The sequence below is a fragment of the Mangifera indica genome, chromosome 9, assembly GCF_011075055.1.
Source record: "Mangifera indica cultivar Alphonso chromosome 9, CATAS_Mindica_2.1, whole genome shotgun sequence".
Taxonomy (NCBI): Eukaryota; Viridiplantae; Streptophyta; class Magnoliopsida; order Sapindales; family Anacardiaceae; genus Mangifera; species Mangifera indica.
In genome coordinates this window covers 363,494-389,679 of record NC_058145.1, presented here as the reverse complement: position 1 = coordinate 389,679, position 26,186 = coordinate 363,494, and the positions used below count along the sequence as shown (strand labels likewise).

Here is a 26,186-nt window from a genome sequence, read left to right as displayed (position 1 = left end):
TAATTAATTAATTAGGATGCATTAATTTAGGAATATTAATTAAAATAACTATATTCTTTGTTTTTTATATATAAATATCTATATTTATTTTTACTATACAAATATAGTTATTTTTTATTTTGATTTTGCCTTAAAAAAAAAAGAAGATTTCGGGACTTGAGCTGCCATTGCCAATTAGGCTGATTGGATAAGTTGACCGCTCAATTAAATGTGTTATTTTATATTTTGATGGATAAGTAAAAAATTTAAAGGTATTTTAGATATTTTATATTTTGGGTTTTATATATATAAAAAAATGGTTTATATATATATATATATATATATATATATATATATATATATATATACAAAGAAAAAATAAAGAATGTATTTTAATTAATATCCCATTAATTTACCATAAGAATAAATTAATTTTGTGTCATTAAATTTTTACTCAAAGGAAGGTGAAGCATTTAAGATGGACCATCAAGCTTTGAATACTGCATTTAATAAGGTGATATCTGCCATGATCATATTAATTAATTATTTATATACTTTTTTTTTTTAATCTATTTTTATTTTAAGAATAAAATAATTATAATGAATACCCAATTAATTTTTTTTTTCAAATATGTGTGCAAATTTAATGGCTTCCTTATTGCCTTTGGTGTGCATTTACTGTCAAAATTTAATACCATTTCTTCTATAGCCATCTCATTCAATTGTAATAACTTTTCCCATCCGAGGTTGATAAAAGGCCTTATTATTATCTTTTGTGCTTGAAAAATTATTTATTTATTTAAATCAATTATTAGTTTAATAATTAAAAAGTATTTTTATTAATATATCTAAATATTATAATAAAATAAATTTTAAATATTTTTTTTCTTTTTCCTTTCTATTTTCATTTCATTCATACAATTGTTATCTCTCTAGTTGAAATTGCACTGATCAACGCAATTTTAAATGTTGTTGATGAGAAGTGTCATAAGAGACTTACATATTTTAAATTTATTTATTTTTAATAATTTGTAATTTAAATTAACAAGATCCAACGGTAAAAAATATATTTAATAAAATTTTAAAAACAAAATATTATTTATCTTGTTTCTATCATTTCGATAATTTTAATGAAAATTTAAGAAATTTTTTAATAAATTTAATAAAGGCATGGGACAATAATTTTCAAATTTAAATGATGGGAATTTGACATCTCATCAAATCTTGATGAGAAATAGTCATTTAACCATAATAATTTATGTATAGACCGTTAGATATTAATAAATACAAAGAGAATAACACATAATTTTCATTTAATGTGAATAAATTAAATTTATTTATTTATTTCCTTCTTGGCCGAAGGGAGGTGTAAGTATTTATGTTCAAATTAAATTTTTGCATGCAACATTTAATGCTATTTAATTCCTAAGGGCCAAAGGACTCGTTCCCATCCAAAGACTAATTTTTTCCCAAGTTTCCATCTGTTAATTTTATAAAACCTAAACACTTATTTATCTGTTAATTTTTGTTGTAATAATCAAGAATAAAATAATTATTTAACTAAAAATTAAAAAAAAAAGAAAAAATTTATCACATTTCCCTTCATAGATTAAATATCTAATAATTCCCCCTCACTACCTAAGGTTTGGAATTTTTTTCAAGGGTTTCCCTTACGATTGAAGTCGGGCTTCCCCACCCATCTTTTGTTTGTGACAGAAGAACAAGGAAGGGCGACCACTTTTTTATTAGTCCAATGCTTGAAGGGCGACGAATCTCAACCACAACACTCAGATCTCGATCATGTGATTCATCTCCCCAACGTCGTCTGAACATCTCTCGTTGTTGTCCCAACATCGTTTGAACATTCTCGCCATCACCTGAGCATTATTCTGTCACCATCGTGATCAAGATCAACAAATCATAAGACATGCCCCTTTGAGCGTCAGATGAAGATAAAAGTGGTCTCCCTTTCTTCTTTGGCCACCAATAAAGGATGGGTGGGGAAGGCCTATTCTAGTTTTCATAGAAGCACCTACAAAAAATTCCAACCCAAGAGGGGAATTTGTTACTTTTCAAACCTTTGGTGGGTTGGAAAAAATTGTTAGATTTTTATACTTGAGGGGGGGGGGGGGAATGTGATAAATTTTTAATTTTTTAAATAATGATTTTACTCTTGATAATAACTGTAAAATTAACTGATTATTGAGTGTTTGAGTTTTTTAAAATTAATGAGTGGGAATTTAGGTATAGACTAATCCTTGGGTGGGAATAAATTGTTTGGTCTTCCTTCATAGTAAAGTCAATAAAATTTGTTGAAATTTTAATAATTCATTCTTATTTAATTCAAAGCAATAAATTTTGCCCACTAAGTCTTACCATAGTAAGTTAGGCCCAAAGACTTGTTTCCTCCTAAGGTATAGTGAATCTCAAAACACCACTTTTCAATTTTTAAAAACTTAATTACTTATTTGTGAGTTAAATTTTATTAAAAATATCAATTAAAATTAGAGATAAAATCATCATTTAAATAATATTATTAAAAAAATATATAATTTATTAATTTCTCCCCCCAAATTTTTAAAACTCACAAATTTACCCTTTTCAAAAACTTTTCCAGGTTTAAAAAATCACATTCCCCCCTCCCCTAGGTTTTTTTCACTTTACCTCTTAGCACTATCTCCAACGTTGACAACATCTCTTTTCCACCCCAAACTATCATTGATGCCGATTGTTGCATTCCCCACCCTAAATTTTTGTCTAAACGATTTTCATTTGGATTTGTCAAATCTAGACAAATCTAGATGAAATCGTCTGGATGACAAGTTTGACCATGAAACAAGTGATTTTTGTTTGAATTCAATGAATATAATAAATTTAGACAAATGTGAAATTGTTAATTTTTAAATCTTAGAGAGAAAAATATAATAAATTTATATTTTTTTAAATATTTTATCAAAATAATCATTTTACTTTTACCTTTAATAGAAAAATTTAACTGCGGTTGACCCATGGGTAAAACTTTAAAAACGTATCAAAACTTGGATGGGAAATACTTCTTTGGCTTTTTTATTATATTTTGCCATTGGGCCCGAATCTTAGGATTGGACCCTATACCGTTGAGCCCTGTGACCAATCTTTAAGCATAATCCTAAGGCTCATTATTCATAGGGCTTAAGCCCTAGGACCAAACCTGGACTTGGGCCTGCCTGCTGGGCCTTCCGGGCTTGCCCATCTTTGAGCCCAATGCAGACTTATCTCGGGCCTTAGCTCCGGCGCCCTGGAGCCAGGTGTTTTTGTCCATCCCTAACTATGAGAAATAATAATTTATTCTATATTTATTTTAGTGGGGCGGTTGTGTTCATAGGGTACTGTTCATGCTGGAACACATACCAAACCGTCCAAAGGGTATAATTGGGGACCCATAGATTCGAACAATTCCATCTTCTTCTTATAATTATCCTTTCTTCAATCACACCAGGCTACTGAAATCTGTTTAATATCAGCTCTTTTCAATAAATTTCTGTTCTTGAAGGTTCCCTTATCTGCTCTCTCTATCTCCTCACAAGATAGTCCAACATGCAGATCTTTGTAAAGACTTTGACAGGGAAGACCATCACTCTCGAGGTTGAGAGTAGCGACACCATCGATAATGTCAAGGCCAAGATTCAGGTAATCATTTCTTCTTTGTTTTTTTTTTTTTCATCTGGGTGTTTTTCATTTTTTTTTTCGTGTGAAGATTGGTCTTTTATGTTAAAGTTGTTGGCTTTTTCGTCTGGGGTTTTGGTTATTTGGGATTTTGGGTCAGATGGTTAGGGTTTGTAATTGAATTTTAGTTTGGGAATTAGGGTTTTATTTTTATTTTCTTTGTGTTGAGTTGAGGAGGTTTTATGATTTAATATTTTCATTGCGTTTTTTAAGTGAATTTTCGGTTGATGGGATGCCTTTTTGTTTATGGTGGAACAAATTAGTTTTTCAAATCTCTGTTATTTGAATGAATCTATTTGAAAATTTTCTGTTAATTGATTTATGCAATCTGAGAAGGCGGCTTTGTAATTTGAGTAAGAAGTATAATAGAGTCTTTGGAGTGTTTCTATAAAGCAGAAGCCTTATTGGAAATGTATTGGAAAGGCTTTATAGAAACTGAACCTTTGAAATACTTACCTGGAAAGCGCTCATAAACTAGATTTAGAAACATTTTTGGTTGTTTAAAGTGGTTCTAAAAACCTTGATAAGTATATATTAGTGTTTTCCTGTTTTTATTTACTGTGGTTGGGCTCGAGCATAGGTCGAAGTTTATGCAATCACGCCAGACATGCTCCTTTTTCTGAGGATTCTGCTGACACTAGGAATGATAGTGATTTGGAAGTTATGGTGAAGGAGAATTGCAGAGTAACACTTCTTTAGCATGCATCTGGATAGACTCGACTCTCAAGCCCTGGACAAAACTCATTCTTTTATGCAGCTTATGACTGTATTAGAACACAATATTATCTGATGGTGTGATAATGAACCTGAACTGTGATAGGAACAGAATAAAAGTGCTATCTGTCAGTTGTTCATCTGCTATGAGTTGCTATATTGTTGTTTAACCAAGGATGGCCGTGTCTTTTCCAGGATAAGGAAGGCATACCTCCTGACCAGCAGAGATTGATTTTTGCCGGTAAACAATTGGAAGATGGCCGGACTCTTGCTGATTACAACATCCAGAAGGAGTCAACACTTCACTTGGTCCTGAGGCTTAGGGGAGGCACTATGATCAAGGTGAAGACTCTCACAGGAAAAGAAATTGAAATTGATATTGAGCCAACTGATACTATTGAGCGGATCAAGGAAAGGGTTGAGGAAAAAGAAGGAATTCCTCCTGTGCAGCAAAGGTATTCATTTTATCTCTTTTTCTTCCAAGCTTTAGTAATAAGTCTGTTTCACCTCAGCCGGATTAACTACTTTTGTATAGCATTTTTAACAGGCTTTGACTTTTCACTCTCAATCCGTTCCATATTTTCTGAGCACACATTTTCTTTGTTGTCATGTCTAATAGTTTTGATGAGGTAGTAAAATGTAAGCTTGAGAATAAAAGTTTAATAGGCCTTAGATGATTATTGTTCATGTAGTGTGTGTTTGTGTGCAAATGCCACTTGTCGGATGTTTTTTTATTATCACTCAGATTCCTATTGCCAATAATCTTTTTATGAGGTTTAAGCCTATTCTTCATAGTGTTTTGGAGTCCTTACATTATAAAAGAAATTCAGTGGGATTCCTGTAGTGCTGCAATACACCAACTAATTTTCATTCTCTTTTTATCGATACCTTGATGCTATACCCACCAAAAAAGCACTTTGATTTTGTGGTTTTTCTATTTTAGTGGAATTGAGATCAAGTTCCATGTCCTCCTTCAATTGATTTGACTTGAAATACCTATCATACAAGATATTAATGAAAAAGGCATACAAATGGATTTTATAAAATCAAATTACTCTCATGGTTTAAACATGTAATCTCATGTGCGTTGCCTCTGGTTGCAGGCTTATTTATGCTGGGAAGCAGCTTGCTGATGACAAGACAGCTCGTGACTACAATATCGAAGGTGGCTCTGTGCTTCATCTTGTTCTTGCACTGAGAGGTGGTAGCAGTCTTTAGGCATTGTCACTATGTTCAGGTTTTTATGTGGTGCTGGTACTTGATGAGCCTGAAATGGGTTTGGATGTGGTGTGGCATAATTTGACATCACAGTAAACATAAATACTGACCACTTTTTCTTTAGAGACATATAATTGTCTTTCTTTCTCATAATATTCTCAACCTTTTTTATAATTTTTAGTGTCTGTTCAATGTGCTTTTTGGTTAAATTTACATGCCTTTATAGATGTTGCACTTCAAGCTGAAGATTGGATACGTTTTTATAAACTTATCGAGTTGATTTGAGTATTTGAGTTTAATTTAATTAAAATAATGTTTAAAGTCAAGTTATATCCGGTCCAGATTGGAGGGAGTTTCCATGCACTTACCCTCTGGTTGGCCTGGTTTTGACCTTACTGAGAGGGAGGTTGTCAAGTTAACGGGTGGATTTCCGAGGGGAGTCATTGAGTTGGCATGTAAAGATTTCAATACACTAGTTCACGGTCTAGAGAAAGTTGAACTTGCTCAAATGAATAACTGTAATCAATGACACTATTGTTCTTGTACGCATATTGGAATCTGTCGGAATAAAACAACATTGAAAAAGATTTAAACATAAACAATTTTAAAAAAGATTTAACGGTAACACCACAAAAATCTCACATTTTACGTTAGCTTTTAAGATAGGGAGACTCGATAATGTTTAAAACAACATTTGATTCAAGTTATGAAAGAGTATTACTTTGCAAGTCTATACTTTATTATTAATATTATTTATTTGGTTTATCAATAGTGATAATTTAATTATCATCACCTTTACTTTTGGTATTATCAATTGTAATTTTGTTATAATTTTATTTATTTATTTTTTTTATGAAATATAAATATTCTCATTTTCAATTAATATAGCAAGTAATATAAATATTATTTTAGAATAATTATATCTAATATTTTATGATATTTAAATAAAATAATCTATTAGTATTCTTTTATTACATTCAATCAAATATAATAATTATTTGTATATATTAATTTTTATCAAATATAATAATAATAATTTATATCCAATAATTTTTTAAGTATTCTATCTCGGTGTTAATATTTCTTTTTTTAGCAATAATAGATTAAAACAAATCACATACTTATGAAAATTTATTTATATTTTGGGTCAAATTGAACCTTTGTGGATGTAATAGCCTAGGCTGCACCAAATCCACCGACAATAAACACAACACGCTAAATTAGGAGTGAATTTGGTCTAAATTAGCTTAAAATAAATCCACAACTTGGCTTGGTCGAGTTGATTTTGGCTAAAGCTTCAACTTAATTCAATATCAGCTTATTTCTCCATCTGACGTTATTATTTATCCTATCAATAATATTATTTATTTCTTCAATGATATTATTTATCTTACTAATAATCTTCTGTTAATATTGTTTATTAGTTTAAATAAATTTAAATTCAAACTCAAATTAAGCATTTTAAGTTTGAACCGACTGTAAGCTGAGTTTAGGTTAGATTGAATCGAATCTACCCCTGCTCCATTGTTCATCTCATTGATAATACTGTTCACCTCACCGATGATATTATTTATCTTGTCGACGGTCTTATAATGATATTGTATACCAATTTGAATGAACTTAAATTTGAGTTCAAACTAAGCATTTTGATTCTAATATAAGTTGTGTTAGTTATAAATTTAATTTGACTTAGATCGAACCTACCTCTACTCTAACTAGGGCAGTGCGAACAAAGTATAACCAAAAATAGCTATAACAATGAATCAAGGTGCCGCCATTCTCATCCAACAAAAACAAAAGCTGAAAACAGTGAAGCTGGGGAGGTAGCCATGCATCATGCTGTTGAATTGATGATGACGATATCGGAAAGTAGTTGGCAGCTTGAGAAAATATGAAAGAAGTTAAATTGTCTAAGATTCGATTTGGGAGTAAACATCGGGCTAATGGAGGACCAATGAAGATTATTATTGCTCAATTAAGTCAAGCAATTTGTTAATCAAACGTCCAATCCTTACCAACAAACAAGACGCTAAGGCATGTCACATTGAAGTCATTTCTCCATTGAGTTTGGACAGTGAAAGCCTTTAGCAGGCTTGGATTTTGTCCTCATTTTCTGCTTTACATCTACTTACTCCACACAAACGCTTGCACCCACAAATTTTTAATATAAATAGTTTTAAAAAATGGTAAAATTTTATTGGTCAAATATACAAATAAAGCGAAAAATAGAGATGTTAACGGGGTGAGATAGTGTTGAATTGAATTTTTTATAAAAATAGATAAAACAAACAAGTATTTGGGGGTAGGAAAATCTTTTAAATAATCAATCTTTTAAGTCAACCCAAATTCTAATGTTAAGAAACGAATTGATTGAAACGAATTGATTGAAACGAATTTAGATATTAAAGTCAATCACATATAATAAAACAAATTTACATAGTTCGACTAATAATGTCTACTTTACGACAACACTAAAGATATTTTATATGAATTCTAGGGTTATAAAATACAAAAGATACGACTAAATAATTACATAAAAAAATTAGGATAATGTAATTACGAACAAATCCTAAAACCCGGTTAAGGAGGCTCTATCCCCTTGACCTCCAATAAACTTTGGAAAAATGTTCTTTTAACGTGACCAAACTGGGCACTCCAAACAGTGCAAGAAAGCTGTACACATGACATAATCCACTCGTCATGCATATGTTATCTTGAGCTCATGCACTCTGTCTTAATAGAAATCTTAATGTGTGTCTGGACTTGCTTAGTTTGGTAGAGAGAAACAAAGTCATTCGTGGAAAGAGACTCACTACTAACCCAAAAGAAATTAAGATAATTAGGTGGAAAATGGTAAAAGCTTTATTATGTTAGTTTCCCTAACATAGAACTTTAAGGCATATTAATTTGATTTATAATCCTATTCTTTTGTTTTTTTTTTTGTCTTATTCATCAAATGGGGTTAGCCTTGTTAGATTGCATGGGGGGCAGGGCTTGGCATAATCCTATTCTTGTCTTATTCATCAACAAGTGTATTATTTTTCATACAAAACCCAACTTACTTGAGCTGGTAACCTAAATCATAAGACCAACTTATCTTATTATTATTATTTTATTGATGATAAATGTATTTGGCAGAGCTTGACTACCAAACTTGTGAATTTCAGAGAGACTAATCAAGATATCTAATAATATATTGTCATTGAGATTCCACATTTTAACCAATTATTCAATCCGTATTGGGTAGTTTGATCTCATTAACTTAGTTTAGTTTCACATCTTAGTTGGTTTATGCACTATTATATTGAACTAATAAAACCTAGTTTTAGGATGTTAATGTTAGTTTTTTTAACTTAAGAGAGATAACGCCATCATCACCTTGAGGTTTGGTACAAGATCATTTTATTCTGTGATGAATCGGTCTGGTCCAAGTATTAAAACGGTGCATCTTATCTATAACACCATTCAACAAAAAACTCACAAGTATAGGTAGATATGACATAGTTTTGCTAGATGGTTTTATTTCTGGTAGAAAAAAAAAAATAATGAAACCATTCTTATTATTTATTTTTTGAAGAGTAGAGCTATGCATAAATAATGAGCATAAATGATAATATGTGATTACGTTGTTGAATATTTTTTTATTATTAATTCAAAATCATATAGTAATATGTTATTATTTGTGCACAAATTTATGCACATGGTTTATTGTTTTTTGAAGTAATAATATTTTTTGTACAAACAGTTGGATATTATCGGATACAAACAAACTGTTATGAAATTATGTAATTTAATAATTTTTAATTAGAGATAAAATAAATATTCAAATTACTCACTCATATAATAATATATTAATTTATTTGTAAAATATATCGTTTATACATATAATATTACTCTTTCTGAAATATTATATAATGTTTCAGAAAATTATAATATATGATTATGATGTCATAAAATTATGAGATGATGAGTATCACTATTCTGACATCATAAAAACTTATATATGCATACGAATACAAGAGTAGAAATCCAAACTCCATTGACTTGTACAGCACACATCATTTTACATACACATATTCCATTACGTTTTTCTTGTTTTTTTTTTAAAATTTTTGAGTCTAGAAAGTCATAACCCATTTGTAAAGTTTGACTGCATAAACAAGGGCTATAAAATGTCCATACATATTTAGTCGTTGGCAATTTTTTGTGATTTATCGGTGTGATATTTACTTAAAATGTTACATTACTTTATAGTTTAAAAGTTTATATACCATTTAATCAGTCTTGTTTATTGTTTTTAAGTAATGTGAAATATATATATATAAGTCTAATATTTTTTTATATATTATATGTTTTAGATTTATCTATCTAATAAATACAGACGGATCTGGGTATGAAAACAAAAAAATCTGCCTAACACTATTACATTTTGGTTTTTCTATCCCTCTCGGTTTCTCTCTATATATAGAGAAAGCCAGAGTGTGCTGTGGGGTAAGTCCAATATTACTTGTTAAATTTCTAGCTTCCTTGAGTTGAGAGTAAACAACTTTTGAATCATCTTCATCTTCATAATGGGGAAAGGAAGATCACCCTGTTGTGATAAGAGTCAAGTTAAGAGAGGACCATGGAGCCCTGCTGAGGACTTGAGACTCATCACTTTTATTCAGGAACATGGCCATGATAACTGGAGGGCTCTCCCTAAACAAGCTGGTTAGTTAATTTCAATAACTTCCATTTTTTTTCCTTTTTCGCATTTCAACCCATCTGGGTTTCATTTTCATGTTTGGTTTATTTGTTATTACTGTTCCATTCCTTGTTCACTGTATGCAGAAGCTCACCAAACATCACCAAGAGGACAAAAGTCTCAAACTTTTTACCTAAAAATCTGATTTTGAAATCTGGGTTAGTTTGTCTAATGCACATCCTGACAGGTTTTCACCATTAATGTCACTGTGATATGTTATGTTAAATGTCACAGCAAGAAAAGAAAGAAAATCACCAGAATCTGCAGCATTAATGGTCTGTTAAAAAAATCCTCTCTTTATGTGGAAAATTTAACTGCAGTACACTGTATATACCATTTTTTGTAAGTGAAAAAATTAAAAGATTGCCAATTTTTTTTATGACCAATGACTAAAACCACATTGCAATGCCACGAGCCTTGTTCTTCTGGCTTATATACAGAGCTTTATCTTCATCCCATTCAAACTAGAATGGTGTTCAAGTTGGAGAAGAAAATTGTGTGCAAATGATTGAGTTTAAGGCAATTTTTCAAAGCAATTAGGCACTAAAATCATGTATAAAACAATAAAGGTAGACAATGTGGACTTCAATGACAAGGACTGCAGAATGGGTTTATTTTTTGTGCTTGGACAAAGATAGATTCGGTTCTCATTGGTTATCTTTGTTTTCATAGGATTGTTACGTTGCGGTAAAAGTTGCCGTCTGCGATGGATTAATTACCTGAGGCCTGATGTGAAAAGAGGAAATTTCTCTGCAGAGGAAGAGGAGACAATAATGAAGTTACATCAGACTCTGGGGAATAAGTAAGCGTGCTGCAGAAACCTGTGTTAACTAATTTTGCTTTCAGTGAATCGCCTTGGCCTGACAACATGTAGCAAATTGATTTTCCAGGTGGTCGAAAATTGCATCTCATTTGCCAGGAAGAACAGATAATGAGATTAAAAATGTGTGGAACACGCATTTGAAGAAAAAATCGGCGTCAAAAGATGCTAGTACGGACCGGGAATCAAAGGAATTATCATCCTTGAGTTCATGTTCCTCCTATTCATTTAGCACACTTAAGTGGCCTGAAGGCAAAAGAAGTGCAGATAGTGATCTTGATAAGAATCAATGGGATGAAGGGCGCGAGGTGAAGAGACCTCGCAAAGCAGGCTATAACATGACAGCACTGGAGAAAGCACAGCAAAATTTAGAAACAGAAGAATTAACACAAAACAACTCCACCAAGGAGAAGCAAAAAGAAGTGTCAACTTCTTCTTGCTCTTCCCTTAACTCCAGTTTCTCAAATTCTAGCCAAGTTGATGCTGCAAGGCCTAATGACAATGACATGACTGATTCATTACTGTTCGAGTTCAGTGAACCGTATGAGTATAATATAAACACATTAGAAGAGGTGAATAAACCAGACATTTCAGAAAATCTGCTTGAAATTCCATTGGAGTCAGATTTAGATTTTTGGAACATGTTATATAGCTTAGAGTCATTCCAATCTAATGAAGAACCTCAATTAGGAGATCAAGTGGAGGCAAGGCAAACCTCAAGCCCCCAGGATGCACATAACATCGATGAAGTCGATCACAGGGAGTGGCTTCGTTACTTAGAATCCGAGCTGGGTTTGGAAATTACAGAGGATCAAAACCAAGAAAATGCAGCAAAGAATGAAGCTGCAGTTCAGCCTCTAATCCCGGAAACTTATGAGATACTGCTGAAACCAGAAGTTGACCCTGCCATAAGTTACTTTCAACGATGGCTTTCCTCACCACACAGTTCACTTATCTGAATAACTATTATACAGTGTTACAAGTCAGTAAAAGTTCTTAGATTAGATCAGCTTGTCAAAATTGACTGCCTCCATATGCGCATTAGAAAGTGCTTTTTTCTTTCTTCTTTTCTAACATATTAGGCCTTCATCTTACATGTATTTTAAAATACGGTGTAATTCATAGGCGTCAAGCAAACTGTTCAACATTCAAACTGCTTAAAATTCAAAGATTTCTGAGTGGGTTGGTGAGGCTTTTTCTCTTGATGTATGATACTTTTGGGTCTCTTCACCTTGAAAATGTGAGAGTTAGGGTTGAATATGAAATGGGAATTTATTATATAGATGAATTTTATAAGATATGTAATCAATATGACTTGGTTTCCATGCCATAAAAAATAATATCTGGTTCAGGTGATTGCTGCCATTAACAGGAGTTGAAAAACTCTTATGCGTGATCCTTATGTTTACTCAACCTAGAGGAAGATTGTGGTTGAAATTTGCCTAAAACATGAGTTTGTGTTTGGTGCAACTCAAGTGGCTTGTCATTTTCCCCCTTTCTTATTTTTGGGTCATATGTTTCAAATTGGTAACATTTTTTTGTTTTCATTTTTCTGTGAATTAAACTCCAATGCTCCTCAGGATTTCAATATCCGTTTCATGGTTTTGACAAAAGGGTATGTGAAGAAGCAATGTTTTCATACCCAAAATAGGTGTTTTCTCAGCAAAAATATTAGTTTGGTTCAACCGGTGGACAAACTGGTTAAATTAATGGTTAATTATTAAATATAAAATCTAAATTATATTAACATAAAAATGAATTTGGTCTGATGACACGTATATTATATCAAGTGATAAGGTTTTATGAAATCTCACTAATAACAATATTTTTTATTTTCCATATAAAAGATAGGTTAAATAAAAACTTATGTCATATTAACATCAAACTGCAAAACAAACTGATTCTAATAGTTTAACCATGGTTTATCTTAATTCGAAAGCTAAAAGTTGATTTTTGGGGCAAGCTTTGATCGAACTTACCCTGAGTTTATGTCCAATATGATTCTCAAAACAGTTCAAAAAATTACCATTGTGTTTAGTTCATATATCTTAAATGACATTATTTATGTTAAACTTACCCACAATTATGGAATTTACTAATATGGGTTCTAACCATTCAATGGATTGGATGGGAACCAATTCCTTGTCAGATCGACCAAACCAATTCGGATTTTAAAACAATGCTTTGTATTGGTTGAAGGATGTTGAAACATGGTTAAGCAAATTAATGATTGAAGAATTGATGTTAGTATTACAATTCAAATTAAAGAGAATCTAAACTTAGTCAATAACATGCACAATTGGTTCAAAGAATTGTCTAAATAATCATAACCATACATTCAGCAATGAATTTAAGATTTATGGACACTAGTTAGCATATTCAACCATCCCTCTCAAGGCCCCAAAGCCAGAAAAAATAACCCCAAATAGGAAAAAAACCTAAGAAATTATGGAAAAGTGTAACAATCAATGAGAAATCATTTAATTATCTCTTTGACAATTGTCACAATTCTCTTAATTTTTCCATCTAATGAAAGACAACTCATCAAGCTTAGTAATAAGTTGAATAAGATAGGTCAAAATCAAAACCCCTTTTCACTTGTCCACATTGTAGTTGGTATTCCTAATTTGTGTTTCCAAATCTGAACTAGATACGTTAATTCGATTAGAAAATAGTATTAAATTTAATTTAGATCATTATTAAAACTTATTTTAGTTATTAAATTAGATTAATTTAGGATTAAACTAAATGAATCACATTGAATCGTTAGATTAATCTAAACATATCATCATAATGTCATGTTGATATTATATAATTAAATTTGTTTTAAAATTTCAATTATATTATATTGACATCATCTATCATTTAGATTGTACACCTTACTTACCAAACATTTATCTTTATGAGTGTCCAATTCAAATTTAAAAATTAGACATATTTGCCTTTTTTTTTTTTTTAAGTGGGAAATGACTTGTTTTGTTTTTCCAAAATTGAGGTAAAAACAAAATATTACGTATTGAAATTAGGACTAATCAATCATCTAGTGGGTTGGTGAAATTCTCCACTAACAACAATTAAATTTTATTTCTTATAAATTACTTTTTCGGGTCCCTACACTTTGAAGTTTTGTGGCAGAAAATCAAGCTAAGATAGAATATATATATATATATATATATATATATATATATTTCCAAAATTGATTTTTACCAACCCTTGATTTGGCCAAGAGCAAGAAAAAGTGGTTCAAGCGAGTGAAATGAATGAAAGGTAGCTATTGGGCTTTTACAAAATTATTGTCCTATTATGTGCTTGTGGGAAAGCCACATCACATCCAATTTTGGCCACAAGCATTTGTTCCCAATTAGGTTTATTTGCAAAATAATATTATATGCCCCGAAAATTGATATAAGTACGAAATAAGAATAACAACAAATTATCAAGTAATTTAATATTATTTTATTATTAATTTAAAATTAATTAATTATATAATAATATATTAGTCTTTGTGTTTATGTTTGTATTAATCATTGCTACATAAAATATTATTGATTTGCATATGTTACAATATAATTGAGTATTTGAAACATAATCTATTACGGTTTTATTTTTGGGTTTATAACTTAAAATAAGTTTTGATAGCTTAAGAACTTATGAGTTGTTTAATAAATATTCTCTTATCGTTCCAAAATAATGTGAAATGTTCATATATACTTAACATATTTTATGTATTTTATCAATGTAAAATTTATCTAAAAGTGTTGTATAACATCATTTGACTATATTCGTATTTGATAATTTTATCGATAGGTTATCCATATTTTAAAGTTGAATAATACTGTAATCACTAACTTTTATTGCCTCATTATCACCAGAATCTTTAATCTCTTCACATTGTCCATTCCATCTCTGCTAGATCTAAGATTAGATAAATAGAGATATCAATTACAAAAGCTAACAGGATCAGCTTGAAAGCAGCTCATTTGGTTCTTGTTTTCCACGTTTTGAAGTAATTAGAGCTAGATCCAAGCTGAGCTAGCAAAAGTTGGCTTGACATGGTGTTCTCTCGATTCAAGTTGAAGCTTTAATTCAATAATTCAATTTAAGTTTGATTCAGATTCCTCTCTGATAATACTATTTATCTTGTTAATGATACTATTTATTCTATTAACAATACTAATTATCTTACCAATAACCTTTTAACAACATATTTAAATAACTTAAATGAGCTTGAATTAACCGTTTTGATCCAAGCTAGAGCCAACCAATGTTGAGGCTCGACTTAACTCGAATTCAACCCTAGAAGTAATTTTGCCTCTTAAAGTATGCAGGTTTGTATTGTTTGTCTAGGAAAATTTATTAAATGAGTCATGGTGAGAATTTCTCCCTGGGAAATTTCATTACAATTCTAACTTCCAGAATCAAGCATTAAAGCCAACAAACGGAGATTAATGGCAAATCCTGCTTATATTTGTGTGCAAATGAACCTGTCTGGTTCAACATAAAGCTGAACTAACACATAAAATATTCAGCTAATGAAAGAATGAAAAGAGATTTTTCTTAAGAGTTTATAGTGGTTGGGGTTCTGAAACCATCAGGAATTTTCAGCAGGCAAGGAACAGTTAATCCTGACCTGACCTTGAGATCCTGACAGAACACCAAGGTTTGACATCTTAACCATGGCCCTGGCAAAGTCCATTCTGAAGACTGTTCCATCGCCTGATGCATAAGCCTTTACCAGGCTTGCAGTTTTCTCATCAGCCATCAATTGCTGATCAACAAAGAGTAGTCCTCTCCCTCTCAGCAAGCTCCGAAAATAGTGTGTGTCGAAATCTGATCCGGATGAAATCGCAGAATCGTTAACTCTGCTGCTGTTGTTGTTGGCCGGGCAATGCAGTCTCAGTTCATTCAGAAAATCAGCAGCAATAGTTGGGTCCGGTTGGCCTGTCCCTGTAAAGTTGTAGAGGCGGTCTTGAATGAAGTGACAGCTTATTTTTCCAATGTTGTGAGAGCCTTCAGATTGCAACAGCAATGTAAAAATTCTAATTCAAGCAATGAAATTTAAGACAGGAGATAAATTAGAAAGGTTAAAGTCTCTGTGTACCTAAAAGACTGACTGTTTCTCTTTCATTGAAGCCTCTGAGAGAGAACAAATGAAGTGTCTCGGAAAGATTGCCGTCAGGTTTTGGAATCTCGGCCGTAGCTTCCTGAAAGTATGATTCACTACTGTCTCTCCTGCCTGTAAACACTGGATAGTATGGGCCACCTTGCTGTGATAATTAGATACAAATGAACACATCAGGGTGCTGAAATATAAGAAAGAAAATTAACTCATCTGATCATTCACAAAAATATACTTCTGACTCTGAAAAAACAAATTAAAGCTTCAAAACACATAGCTAGTTAGAGATGACAATGGGCTGGGCTGGGCCGGGTCCCAGGCCTATACACTAATGAGTTTTCAGCCAGGCCGATCCTATATATTTTTGGAAGTTCAAAACCCCACCCTACATATAAATAAGCCGGGTTTTAAATGGGCTGGTCAATTTAAATAATTTTTTTAAAAATTTTAATTAAAATTTTTAAATATAAATTATTTTTTAATTATTAAAATCAAGAACAATATCTGGAACATTTTATTTATAATTCCCCATTTGTGATGAAAGAATATTTTAGTTGCATGATAAAAAATATTATAAGTTTATAATATAGCACAAATAAATTGATTTACATATTATATAAATTACAAACATAAATAAAACATATATACTATATCATTTATCTACTCATTTTTAACATCCAAATCTTTAAATTATTTTAATATTGAATCAATTTGTAATATTTTATAATAATAAAATTGAAATGAAAATAAAATTATAAATATAAAAAATTATTATTTATGAATTTAGATAATTTTCAAAAGAGAGTTGATGAGAGAAAATAAGATTGAGAATATAATGAAAGAATTGAAATTGAAAAAATTTGAAATTGATGAAGAGTTGAATTGATTTATATGGAGAAAATAAATTAATTAATTTTTAAAAAAAATTTTAAGGCTTTTGCTTTTGTGGTAAGTAGAAGGGTTTCTACTCTGCCATTCTGTCGTTTAATTTTTTTAATTTTTATTTTTTTAAAAAGTAATAGATTGGGCCAAGTTGATCTATAGATTTAATATTAAAGTTTATGACTCGATCCGAAAGGCTCATGGGTTAGATTCAACACGCTATAATATCGAACTGGGTTTTATCGGATTGAGTTTTAAATTCATACTTCGGGCCGAACCCCCATTTGGCCTGGCCCAATTAACGTGTTCTATAGCTAGCCATAATAAGGTTGGTTCCGTGCTCAAAAGCCTCTCAAAGTTTTAATATATTTCACTCAATTCTACCAGCAAAACTGTTAAATGCCAAAAATCTAACATAACATAGAAGTTGAAGGTTTAGGTTAATATACACGCCCATTGTTTCCTTCTCCCTTGCGAGACGTTTTTTTAAGACAAAACCGTGAGACTAATGAAAGTTAAAGTGGACAATATCTTACGAATTTAAATGATCTTCCATATACGAATCGAGACAACATCAGAAAGAGCTAAGATGAGGATTGAAGCATACCAGAAGAATGCCATCTCTGGTGGCAAGTGCTAGTGTGTCAGCGCAAGAAACCACCCCAGGACAAGCCTTTTCAAGCTCTGCCTTAATCAGATCAATTTTATCAAAACCCTTCAGGGTGCTATGGGGAACAGCCCGCCTCTCTATGGAATAGTTCATATTGCCATGGCTGTCATCCAAGAACAATGAAGCATCACAACCCTGGTTCAAGAAAAACCCCCTCAAAATTAAAAACAATTCTCATATCTAAGACCTTAGCAAGCTACAAAGTGTATAATGAACCAATCACAATCCAAGGCATAAGAACAAACCTAATTCAATCAAATTAGAGCTAAGAAGAAGCAAAATCACCAACAGAATTACCTTATGAACAAACACACAAGAGCAAAAGAAGCAAAAGAAGTAAAAGAAATTGACAAAACCCATTTGAGAGAAGGTAAAAGAGAAGCAAGAATCAAGAAAAGAAGCAACAAAAAGCATCAATATACCCTGATGAAACAGTCGTGGAAAAAGAGGCGCAAGAGAGCGGCAGGGACATCTTTCTGCTTAGCATAAAGCCTGGACATTATTGACCTCACAATTTTCTCAGCTTCAGGACACGAGTCTCTGTAATGGTCATACTCTAGGCCAGGATTTGGCCCCAAAGAATTGCCTTCTTGAGTTTGCAGAAAGACTGAAAAGACTGGGTGCGTTTCGATCTCCTCTCTTTGGGTACCTTTTCTCGGGGTTCTCAGAGAGAAAAGAAACGAGATTAACAGAACCAAAAGCACCCATTTGTTCACTAAATTGAGCATATTTTAGGTTCTTAGTTTGTTGAATGAGTTCTTTGGATTTCCTGAGAGAAAGAGAAGAAGGTGAAGCTGTAGGTGGCAAAGAGTTCGAGAGTTTTCTGAAGAGCTCTCAGACAGAGCGGGAAAAGATTGTTAGGAATTAACCGTATTAGGGGTAAAACTGAAAGTTTATAAATAAGTGGGGCCTACAAGGTAGTATAGATAAATGCATTATATAGTGATATATATTTTTTTAATTAAACAAATTAAACATTTATATTTTATTATTAAAAGAATCTAATTATTAATTTATTTTGTATAATAAACCAAAATTTTAAATTCATCATTAAAGATTTTGAATAATCATAATTAAAGGTAATTAATTGGATTTCTTTAATAAAAAATAATAAAAGTTTAATTTTTGTAATAAAAAATTTAAAAATTTTGTTCTTCTAACAATAAAATTTAAAAGTCGAGTTTCATTAATAAAATACTCAATCACTTTAATTAAAAAAATAATGATTCGATATTTCAAAATATTTTTATCCCAGAATCAATAATATCTTTTATATATATAATTTGTTACTAATAAATATAAATAAATCGATGTGTTATATATGATCAAATAATTTAATTATTTATTTTTATTTTTAATTTAAAATTATTTAATTATAATAAACATTTTATGTACAAAAGATTTGTACATTGTTTTTTAATAAAATTTTGTAATTATTGAGATTTTTACAAGTTAAAATTCTATTTAGTTATGTATTGTTTTAAAATTTATAATTTAGTAAAAAATATATATTACATACTAACATATTATAATTTTATTTAATTGAATATTATTTTAATATTTATTTAACCTATTATTATTAATCCCACGATGTTAGATAAGCCAAGACCCACATGGACCCCATAGATTAAATCCCAATCCAAATTGATTCCTAACTTAGTATTCATTAGAAGGACACGTAATATAAATTTATTCATAATGGGATTTTTATTAACGCTGGGTATGACAGTGTAATTTTTATCCAATCTTGGGGTCAAATTTGTCCTAAAAAGAAAATTCTTTAAAGAGAACTGTCGTATATATTAAATCGGAAAAAACGACAAGTCGTTGCACAGAATTTTATCAGCTAATAGGGCTCTCCCAGCAACATTTGCCTTCCATCGTCAGATAAAAAATGGGAGGCGAAGGAAAGTCGAAGGAGAAGAAGAAGAGCAGGAAGAGAAGCCCCTCTTCTGAATCTGAAGATGAAAGAAGAAGCAAGAAACATCGAAGCGATAAAAGAGAAAAGGGAAAGGAGAAGAAATCTCATAAAGGTCGTTCTGATAAAGGTATTATTTTTATTTGTTTTCAAAATTGCAGCTTAAATTATTTTATTACTGTTTAGGTCTCTCTTTTTATCAACATTTGATACTTTGTTCAATGCTTTCTCCAGATTAAGAATTAAGATCAAATTCGAACTGGAGTTCGGTTTCTGTTTCTTTATTTGGTTATATTACTCTTGATTCAGTATGTGTTTCAGTAGTGTAATTTGGTTCTCAAGCCACTAGCTGTTCCTTGTGTTTAGTGGGTTTGATTTCATATCTATTGTTATTGGCTTGTTTGTTAGAGCTTAAATACCGTTCTTGGGCTTTAGCTTCTTGTTTGATCTTCAGGGTCTAGTGATTATTAAACATGGTGTCAAGGTGTAGATCTTGGATGCTTAATAGTGGTGGATCAGACCCAGCTTGTGCTTGGTTCAGTGTTCAACTTAAATGAGTCAAGCTTGAGCAGGGTAGCCCCAGCTTGACTCGACCGAGTCATTGGAAAGTCGTCAGTAGATTCATTTTCTTGACCAACTTTTCATCTTCTTTGACGGTTTTTCATCTTCTCTGGCAATTCTTCTTCTTCTTTATCTGTGGCGACCCTTGTTTTTTCTGGCAGATTCTCTGGTGAACTCATCACCAGCTTTAACGAGTTGAGCTTGAGCTAGCTGCTTGAATCCACCACTAGATGCAAATGTTGAGTAATATTTCCACAAAGTTTTAAATTTGTGTTGGGGAGGTTGGACGATTGAGATATTTATGATTATGCACTTGAATGTAAAAAGTCAGTAATTGGTTTCAAAATAATATGTAAAACTGTAAATTTTATAGTCCGAAACTGAAAAGATGCATAAATTACTTCCTTTCATTAAAAAAGTGGGATGAATTATCTGCTTAAATGATCTGTGAAACAAATGATGATGTTACTTTACAAGCAAGTGGACTTTATGATAGATATTGAGGTAACTCATTGTATTGGTTACTGTCTTATTATGGATCGATTCTATGAGTGATGAGTTTAATGCTCCTGTGTAAAGCATCTATTTGTTTAATACAGTACATTTCCTGAAGTATCAGTATTATTTTTTGGTGCTTTTAGTAGAAACTTTCTATATGGTTATGATGTATTGACATGACACTTTGTCTCAGAAAAGAAGTCAAGGGATAAGCACAGAGATAAACATCGCAAAGGCAATGACCATTCTGTAAGTTCTATTATTCTGCAATCTTGAGTGATTATATTGTTATACTTTGTAATGAATCGTATAAGGTTTATGTGAAAAAATCCAAGGCTTAAAACAGAAATAATTTCCAAATATTTTAAGTCCTGCAATCTGGCTTTTCTGTGGCAGAACCTTCTTCTTCTTGTACTTGTGATTGAAAACTGAAAAACTTAAATTGATTTTGGAGCAAACATAGTGAATTAGTTTTGTTGAAAGCTTAATTGATATGGTGAGTTTTTAATAATTTTCCATTTTGATCGAGCAGAAGGGATAGGCATATGCGTTGGGTTGATATGAATTTAATTTAATCTTTGCTCTGTATCCTAATTTCTTGATATTTATGGTCCAATTTTTTTTCTTCAGAAACATGAAATCCAAGAGCTGACCAATGAGGATTACTACTCTAAAAATAATGAGTTTGCTACCTGGTTAAAAGAAGAAAAGAAATTGTTCTTTTCTGATCTTTCAACTGACACGGCACGCAAGTATTTCTCAGACTTTGTCAAGGACTGGAACAAGAAGAAGCTTGATTCACGATACTATGAAGGCATTTCAAGTGCACCTCGATCAGCGCATAACTGGAAATTCAAGTAAAAGTATAGAAGAATGACTGCATATTTTCCTAGCTTGATTTAGTACTTTCTTTTTGTATATACTGATTTGCAGTGTTCTTTTGGAATGAATGATATAGAGTTTGTGTTTTTCAGTTTCATGGTTTTCTCTTGAGATAATTTTTGCAGAGATTACAATCTTCAAATGAGTTCCTCTTCAAATTAATTCTACGATGAGCAGTGCTCAGATCCCTGTTTTGTTTCTTATTTTCCACTTGTGTAGCTCTGTCTTAATTTGGTTGTCAGATCTGTCACCCTGGTGAGAGATGCTTTACTCCTGGTAAATCCTTGCATCATGTAGCAGAGGTTATTAATGTATAAATTATAATATGGTTCAAATATTAATACTTGAATATAATGGTTGAGGTCCTTTGGGTACCTGACATTCTGTTTCCTACTCGGGATCGGCAGTAAATGGACTTGTCAGTGGGCCGAATTGACTCAAGAACCAAATCCAAAACCTGATATAGAGTGCTTAGCATTTTTCAAATTTGTCAGAACAAAACGACGATGTTTTGTTATAACATATAAAAGACTAGAAAAAGTAATTCCATTTCGATTTTTTTCATAAACCCTAATCAAAACTTTTGAGTAACTAATGTTTCAATTTTCTTCTTTCTTTTTTGAAATCGGTTATAACAGTCTTGGTTTTGGTTCCAACCTTCTAAGGATCCAAAATCAACCCGGAAACCTATCCAGTATTTTTTTCAAATCTATTGTAACAAAATGATTTTTTGTTGAAGAACAAAAGTAGTCATTCCACATCGCCTTTTCCATAAACCTTAAACTCGACTTCTCAACTTTATGTCCTTCTCAGACTTCCTTAGTAAACCCTGCTTATAACTTCCGAAATTTGGGGTGTGAAGATTTACAGGAATTAAAATAAAAAGGAAACACCATGCAAAAGGGAAGATAACATGATATAATTTTAACGTAACAGATTTACAAGGTGCCGATATTTGAGGTAGCCATAACAGAAAACTAAAGCTGGCCAGGTCTTATAATAAACTCTCAGCTTTCAAACTCAGAAGCTCACCGGTATGCCTTGCTTCCCGCCAAATTCAAACCCTCTTGAACCCACGAGCTATTTCAACAGCAACTCTCTCATCATGCCTGACAAAGGAACAAGAATCACACTCAAGCCCTGCCTTTATTTCCCTCTCAGACCACCCGAACCCCGAAATATCATGCTTCTATCAAAAGGGTTTTTCTCAAATCACTAAAGAACCCACTGGCAAAGCCTTGCATGCGCTTTGCATCCAGGGTTTGGCCAATCTTGGCGTGTTTTATAACAATACTTTAATAAATATGTACTCAAAGTTTGGTTGTATGGCCTTTGCTCGTTACGTGTTCGATAAAATGAGCGAGAGAAACGATGCTTCTTGGAATAACTTGATTTCAGGGCTTGTTAGATTGAGGTTTTATGAAGAATCGTTCAGTTTGTTGAGGGAAATGTTGAGTTTTGGTGTTAATCCAAATGGGGTTTTTGTTGCTAGTTTGGCAACGGCTTGTGATAGGTCAGGGATAATGGTTTGTGAAGGAGTTCAGGTGCATTGCTTGAGTGTCAAAGTTGGTTTATCGTGTGATGTTTTTGTGGGTACTTCACTTTTGCACTTTTATGGAGCATATAGGCTTGTTGCTGAAGCTAGGAGAGTCTTTGAGGAAATGCCAAATAGGAACGTAGTTTCTTGGACTTCATTGATGGCTGCATATCTGGGATGTGGGAATGTGATGGAAGTTGTGAGTATATATAGGCACATGAAATGTGAAGGTGTCAGCTGCAATGAGAACACGTTGTCCACGGTGATTACTTCTTGTGGATTGATAGAAAATGATTTGTTGGGTTATCAAGTTCTTGGTGATGTTATAAAGTTTGGATTAGAGAATACTCTTTCTGTGCCAAACTCTCTTATTTCCATGTTTGGTAATTTAGGGAATGTAAAAGAGGCTTGCCATATCTTTGAGAGCATGCATAAACGGGACACGATATCATGGAATTCAATGATTTCTGTATTTGTACACGGTAGTCTTTGTGAGAAAGCACTGCGATGTTTTTATTCGATGCGTTATATTCATGAGGAAGTAAATTCTACTACACTGTCAAGTTTGTTATCTATCTGTGGTTCTGCGGATAATTTGAAGTGGGGCAGGGGAATTCATGGTCTAGTAGTTAAGTTGGGTCTGGATTCAAATATTTGTGTATGCAACACCCTGCTCGCCATGTATTCTGAGGCTGGAAGATCTCAAGATGCAGAGTTTGTATTTCAAGAAATGCCAGAGAGGGATTTGATCTCATGGAATTCCTTGATTGCTTGCTATGTTCAGGATGGGAAGTGCTTACATGCCTTGGAAGTTTTCTCTAATATGCTCCAGAAGCAAAAAATGCACAGCTATGTGACTTTTACAAGTGCATTGGCCGCTTGCTCGGATCCTCAGTTGGCTGTTCATGGCAAGATTGTGCATGCTCTGGTAACTCTTATGGGCCTACATGACAATTTGGTCGTTGGCAATGCATTAGTCAGCATGTATGCAAAGTCTGGTAAGATGGTAGAGGCCAAATGGGTATTCCAGATGATGCCCCAGTGCGACACAGTGACTTGGAATGCACTCATTGGTGGTTATGCTGAAACTGAAGACTCAAATGCAGCAGTGGAAGCTTATATATTAATGAAAGAAGAAGGGACACCTATGAACTACATTACATTTGCAAATGTTCTCGGTGCTTGTTTGACACCTCAGGATCTACTAAAGCATGGTATGCCAATCCATGGACATGTAGTTCTAATGGGATTTGAATCAAATAAATATGTTCAGAATTCCTTCATCACAATGTATGCCAAGTGTGGGGATCTCAGTTCAAGTAACTACATCTTTGATGGATTATCAAATAAGAATGCAGTCTCATGGAATGCCATGATTGCTGCAAACGCTCATCATGGCCATGGGGAGGAAATTTTAAAACTTATTGTGAAGATGAGACACACTGGAGTAGAATTAGATCAGTTCAGTCTCTCCGAAGGCCTTGCTGCTACTGCAAAACTGGCCACATTAGAGGAAGGTCAACAACTTCATAGTTTAGCAATGAAACTCGGATTTGACTTAGATCCTTTCATTACAAATGCTGCTATGGATATGTATGGCAAGTGTGGTGAAATGGATGATGTCTTAAGAATAGTTCCTGAACCAGTAAATCGGTGTCGGTTATCATGGAACATATTGATATCAGCTTTTGCCAGACATGGATTTTTCCAGAAAGCTAGAGAAACTTTTCATGAAATGCTGAAACATGTGAAACCTGACCATGTTACTTTTGTCTCTCTTCTCTCTGCATGTAGTCATGGGGGTCTAGTGGAGGAAGGTCTTGAATACTACACTGCAATGACTAGAAAATTCAGTGTTCCGGCAGGTATAGAGCATTGTGTATGCATTATTGATCTGCTTGGAAGATCAGGAAGGCTTACAGAGGCAGAAACTTTCATCAATGAACTGCCAGTCCCACCTAATGACCTGGTGTGGCGGAGCTTGCTAGCTTCATGTAAAATCCATGGCAATCTGGAGCTTGCAAGGAAGGCTGCAAAACATCTTTTCGAGTTGGATCCGTCAGATGATTCGAATTATGTTCTTTATTCAAATGTCTGTGCAACGACGGGGAGATGGGAGGATGTAGAGAATGTCAGGAGCCAAATGGTATCGAATAAGATAAAAAAGAAGCCTGCTTGCAGTTGGGTTAAGTTGAAAGATGGAGTGAGTTCATTTGGGATGGGAGACCAGTCACATTCACAGGCTAGACAGATATATGCGAAGTTGGAAGAGCTTAGGAGAATGATTAAAGAAGCAGGGTATTTTCCTGACACAGCGCAGTCATTGCAAGATATGGATGAAGAGCAAAAGGAGCACAATCTTTGGAACCACAGTGAGAGACTTGCCCTTGCATTTGCCTTGTCGAATACTCCTGAAGGTTCAACTATTAGGATTTTCAAGAACCTTAGGATCTGTGGTGATTGCCATTCTGTTTACAAGTTTATTTGTAAGATCACAAGGAGAAGAATTATATTGAGAGACCCTTACAGGTTTCACCATTTTAGTGGTGGTGAGTGTTCTTGTTCTGATTTTTGGTGATGAGGCTAAATTTTTTCTTTGTAGCAACTATATGTAGACTAGTATTTTAAAAACTAGTAATTATTGTCAAATTCGTTCTCACAAGGAATGAAACTTTAAAATGTTTTGAATCTAAGAACCACTAGTCAATCACATTATCATAGGTAAGTCAAGAGATTTTGAAGTATTTGACAAGTTCAATCCATAATATAACTAGAAAAGAGAAATTAGTACAGGTGGATTTAAACCGAATTCAAACAAGGACCAGTTTGTGCTGGGCTTCAAACAGAAAAGTTCAACTTAAATTGACAATGAATCATCAAATGAGCCCCTAGAGAGAAAGAATAACGGAATGAAAGAGGAATTGTCTAAGAAGAAGACG

The 26,186-nt window shown here is 32.6% G+C and overlaps 4 protein-coding genes across 4 annotated transcripts; 3 read left to right on the top strand and 1 right to left on the bottom strand.

Annotated features, from left to right (window-relative positions):
* Window positions 1-3,321: 3,321 nt before the first annotated feature.
* Window positions 3,322-5,901, top strand: LOC123225088 (ubiquitin-NEDD8-like protein RUB2). The gene is made up of 3 exons (XM_044648947.1): window positions 3,322-3,648; window positions 4,594-4,853; window positions 5,502-5,901. Exons 1-3 carry the CDS (start codon window positions 3,556-3,558, stop codon window positions 5,614-5,616), a joined length of 468 nt encoding a protein of 155 aa, XP_044504882.1. The 5' UTR covers window positions 3,322-3,555; the 3' UTR covers window positions 5,617-5,901.
* A 4,146-nt stretch (window positions 5,902-10,047) lies between these two features.
* Window positions 10,048-12,478, top strand: LOC123225280 (transcription factor MYB63-like). Its single transcript, XM_044649204.1, has 3 exons — window positions 10,048-10,326; window positions 11,033-11,162; window positions 11,251-12,478. Exons 1-3 carry the CDS (start codon window positions 10,188-10,190, stop codon window positions 12,137-12,139), a joined length of 1,158 nt encoding a protein of 385 aa, XP_044505139.1. The 5' UTR covers window positions 10,048-10,187; the 3' UTR covers window positions 12,140-12,478.
* A 3,037-nt stretch (window positions 12,479-15,515) lies between these two features.
* LOC123225298 (putative Peroxidase 48) lies at window positions 15,516-18,692 on the bottom strand. The gene is made up of 4 exons (XM_044649230.1): window positions 18,274-18,692; window positions 17,789-17,986; window positions 16,282-16,447; window positions 15,516-16,190 (listed from the first exon to the last, which is right to left on the bottom strand). Exons 1-4 carry the CDS (start codon window positions 18,577-18,579, stop codon window positions 15,772-15,774), a joined length of 1,089 nt encoding a protein of 362 aa, XP_044505165.1. The 5' UTR covers window positions 18,580-18,692; the 3' UTR covers window positions 15,516-15,771.
* Window positions 18,693-19,671: 979 nt separating this feature from the next.
* Window positions 19,672-25,940, top strand: LOC123224723 (putative pentatricopeptide repeat-containing protein At3g23330). Its single transcript, XM_044648422.1, is given in 4 exon segments — window positions 19,672-19,899; window positions 21,022-21,077; window positions 21,459-21,691; window positions 22,684-25,940. Coding segments are annotated over 4 exon segments (3,585 nt in total). The 5' UTR covers window positions 19,672-19,745; the 3' UTR covers window positions 25,826-25,940.
* Window positions 25,941-26,186: the final 246 nt, after the last annotated feature.

Bases quoted from the DNA above. Each gene is read 5' to 3' on its own strand.
- LOC123225280 (XM_044649204.1), top strand. From the start codon at position 10,188: ATGGGGAAAGGAAGATCACCCTGTTGTGATAAGAGTCAAGTTAAGAGA. The intron at 10,327-11,032 runs GTTAGTTAATTT...TTGTTTTCATAG, and splicing joins GGCTCTCCCTAAACAAGCTG to GATTGTTACGTTGCGGTAAA. The intron at 11,163-11,250 runs GTAAGCGTGCTG...TTGATTTTCCAG, and splicing joins CATCAGACTCTGGGGAATAA to GTGGTCGAAAATTGCATCTC.
- LOC123225088 (XM_044648947.1), top strand. From the start codon at position 3,556: ATGCAGATCTTTGTAAAGACTTTGACAGGGAAGACCATCACTCTCGAG. The intron at 3,649-4,593 runs GTAATCATTTCT...TGTCTTTTCCAG, and splicing joins ATGTCAAGGCCAAGATTCAG to GATAAGGAAGGCATACCTCC. The intron at 4,854-5,501 runs GTATTCATTTTA...CTCTGGTTGCAG, and splicing joins ATTCCTCCTGTGCAGCAAAG to GCTTATTTATGCTGGGAAGC.
- LOC123225298 (XM_044649230.1), bottom strand. From the start codon at position 18,579: ATGCTCAATTTAGTGAACAAATGGGTGCTTTTGGTTCTGTTAATCTCG. The intron at 17,987-18,273 runs GTATATTGATGC...TTCTTGAACCAG, and splicing joins TCCACGACTGTTTCATCAGG to GGTTGTGATGCTTCATTGTT. The intron at 16,191-16,281 runs GTACACAGAGAC...TGCAATCTGAAG, and splicing joins AGAAACAGTCAGTCTTTTAG to GCTCTCACAACATTGGAAAA.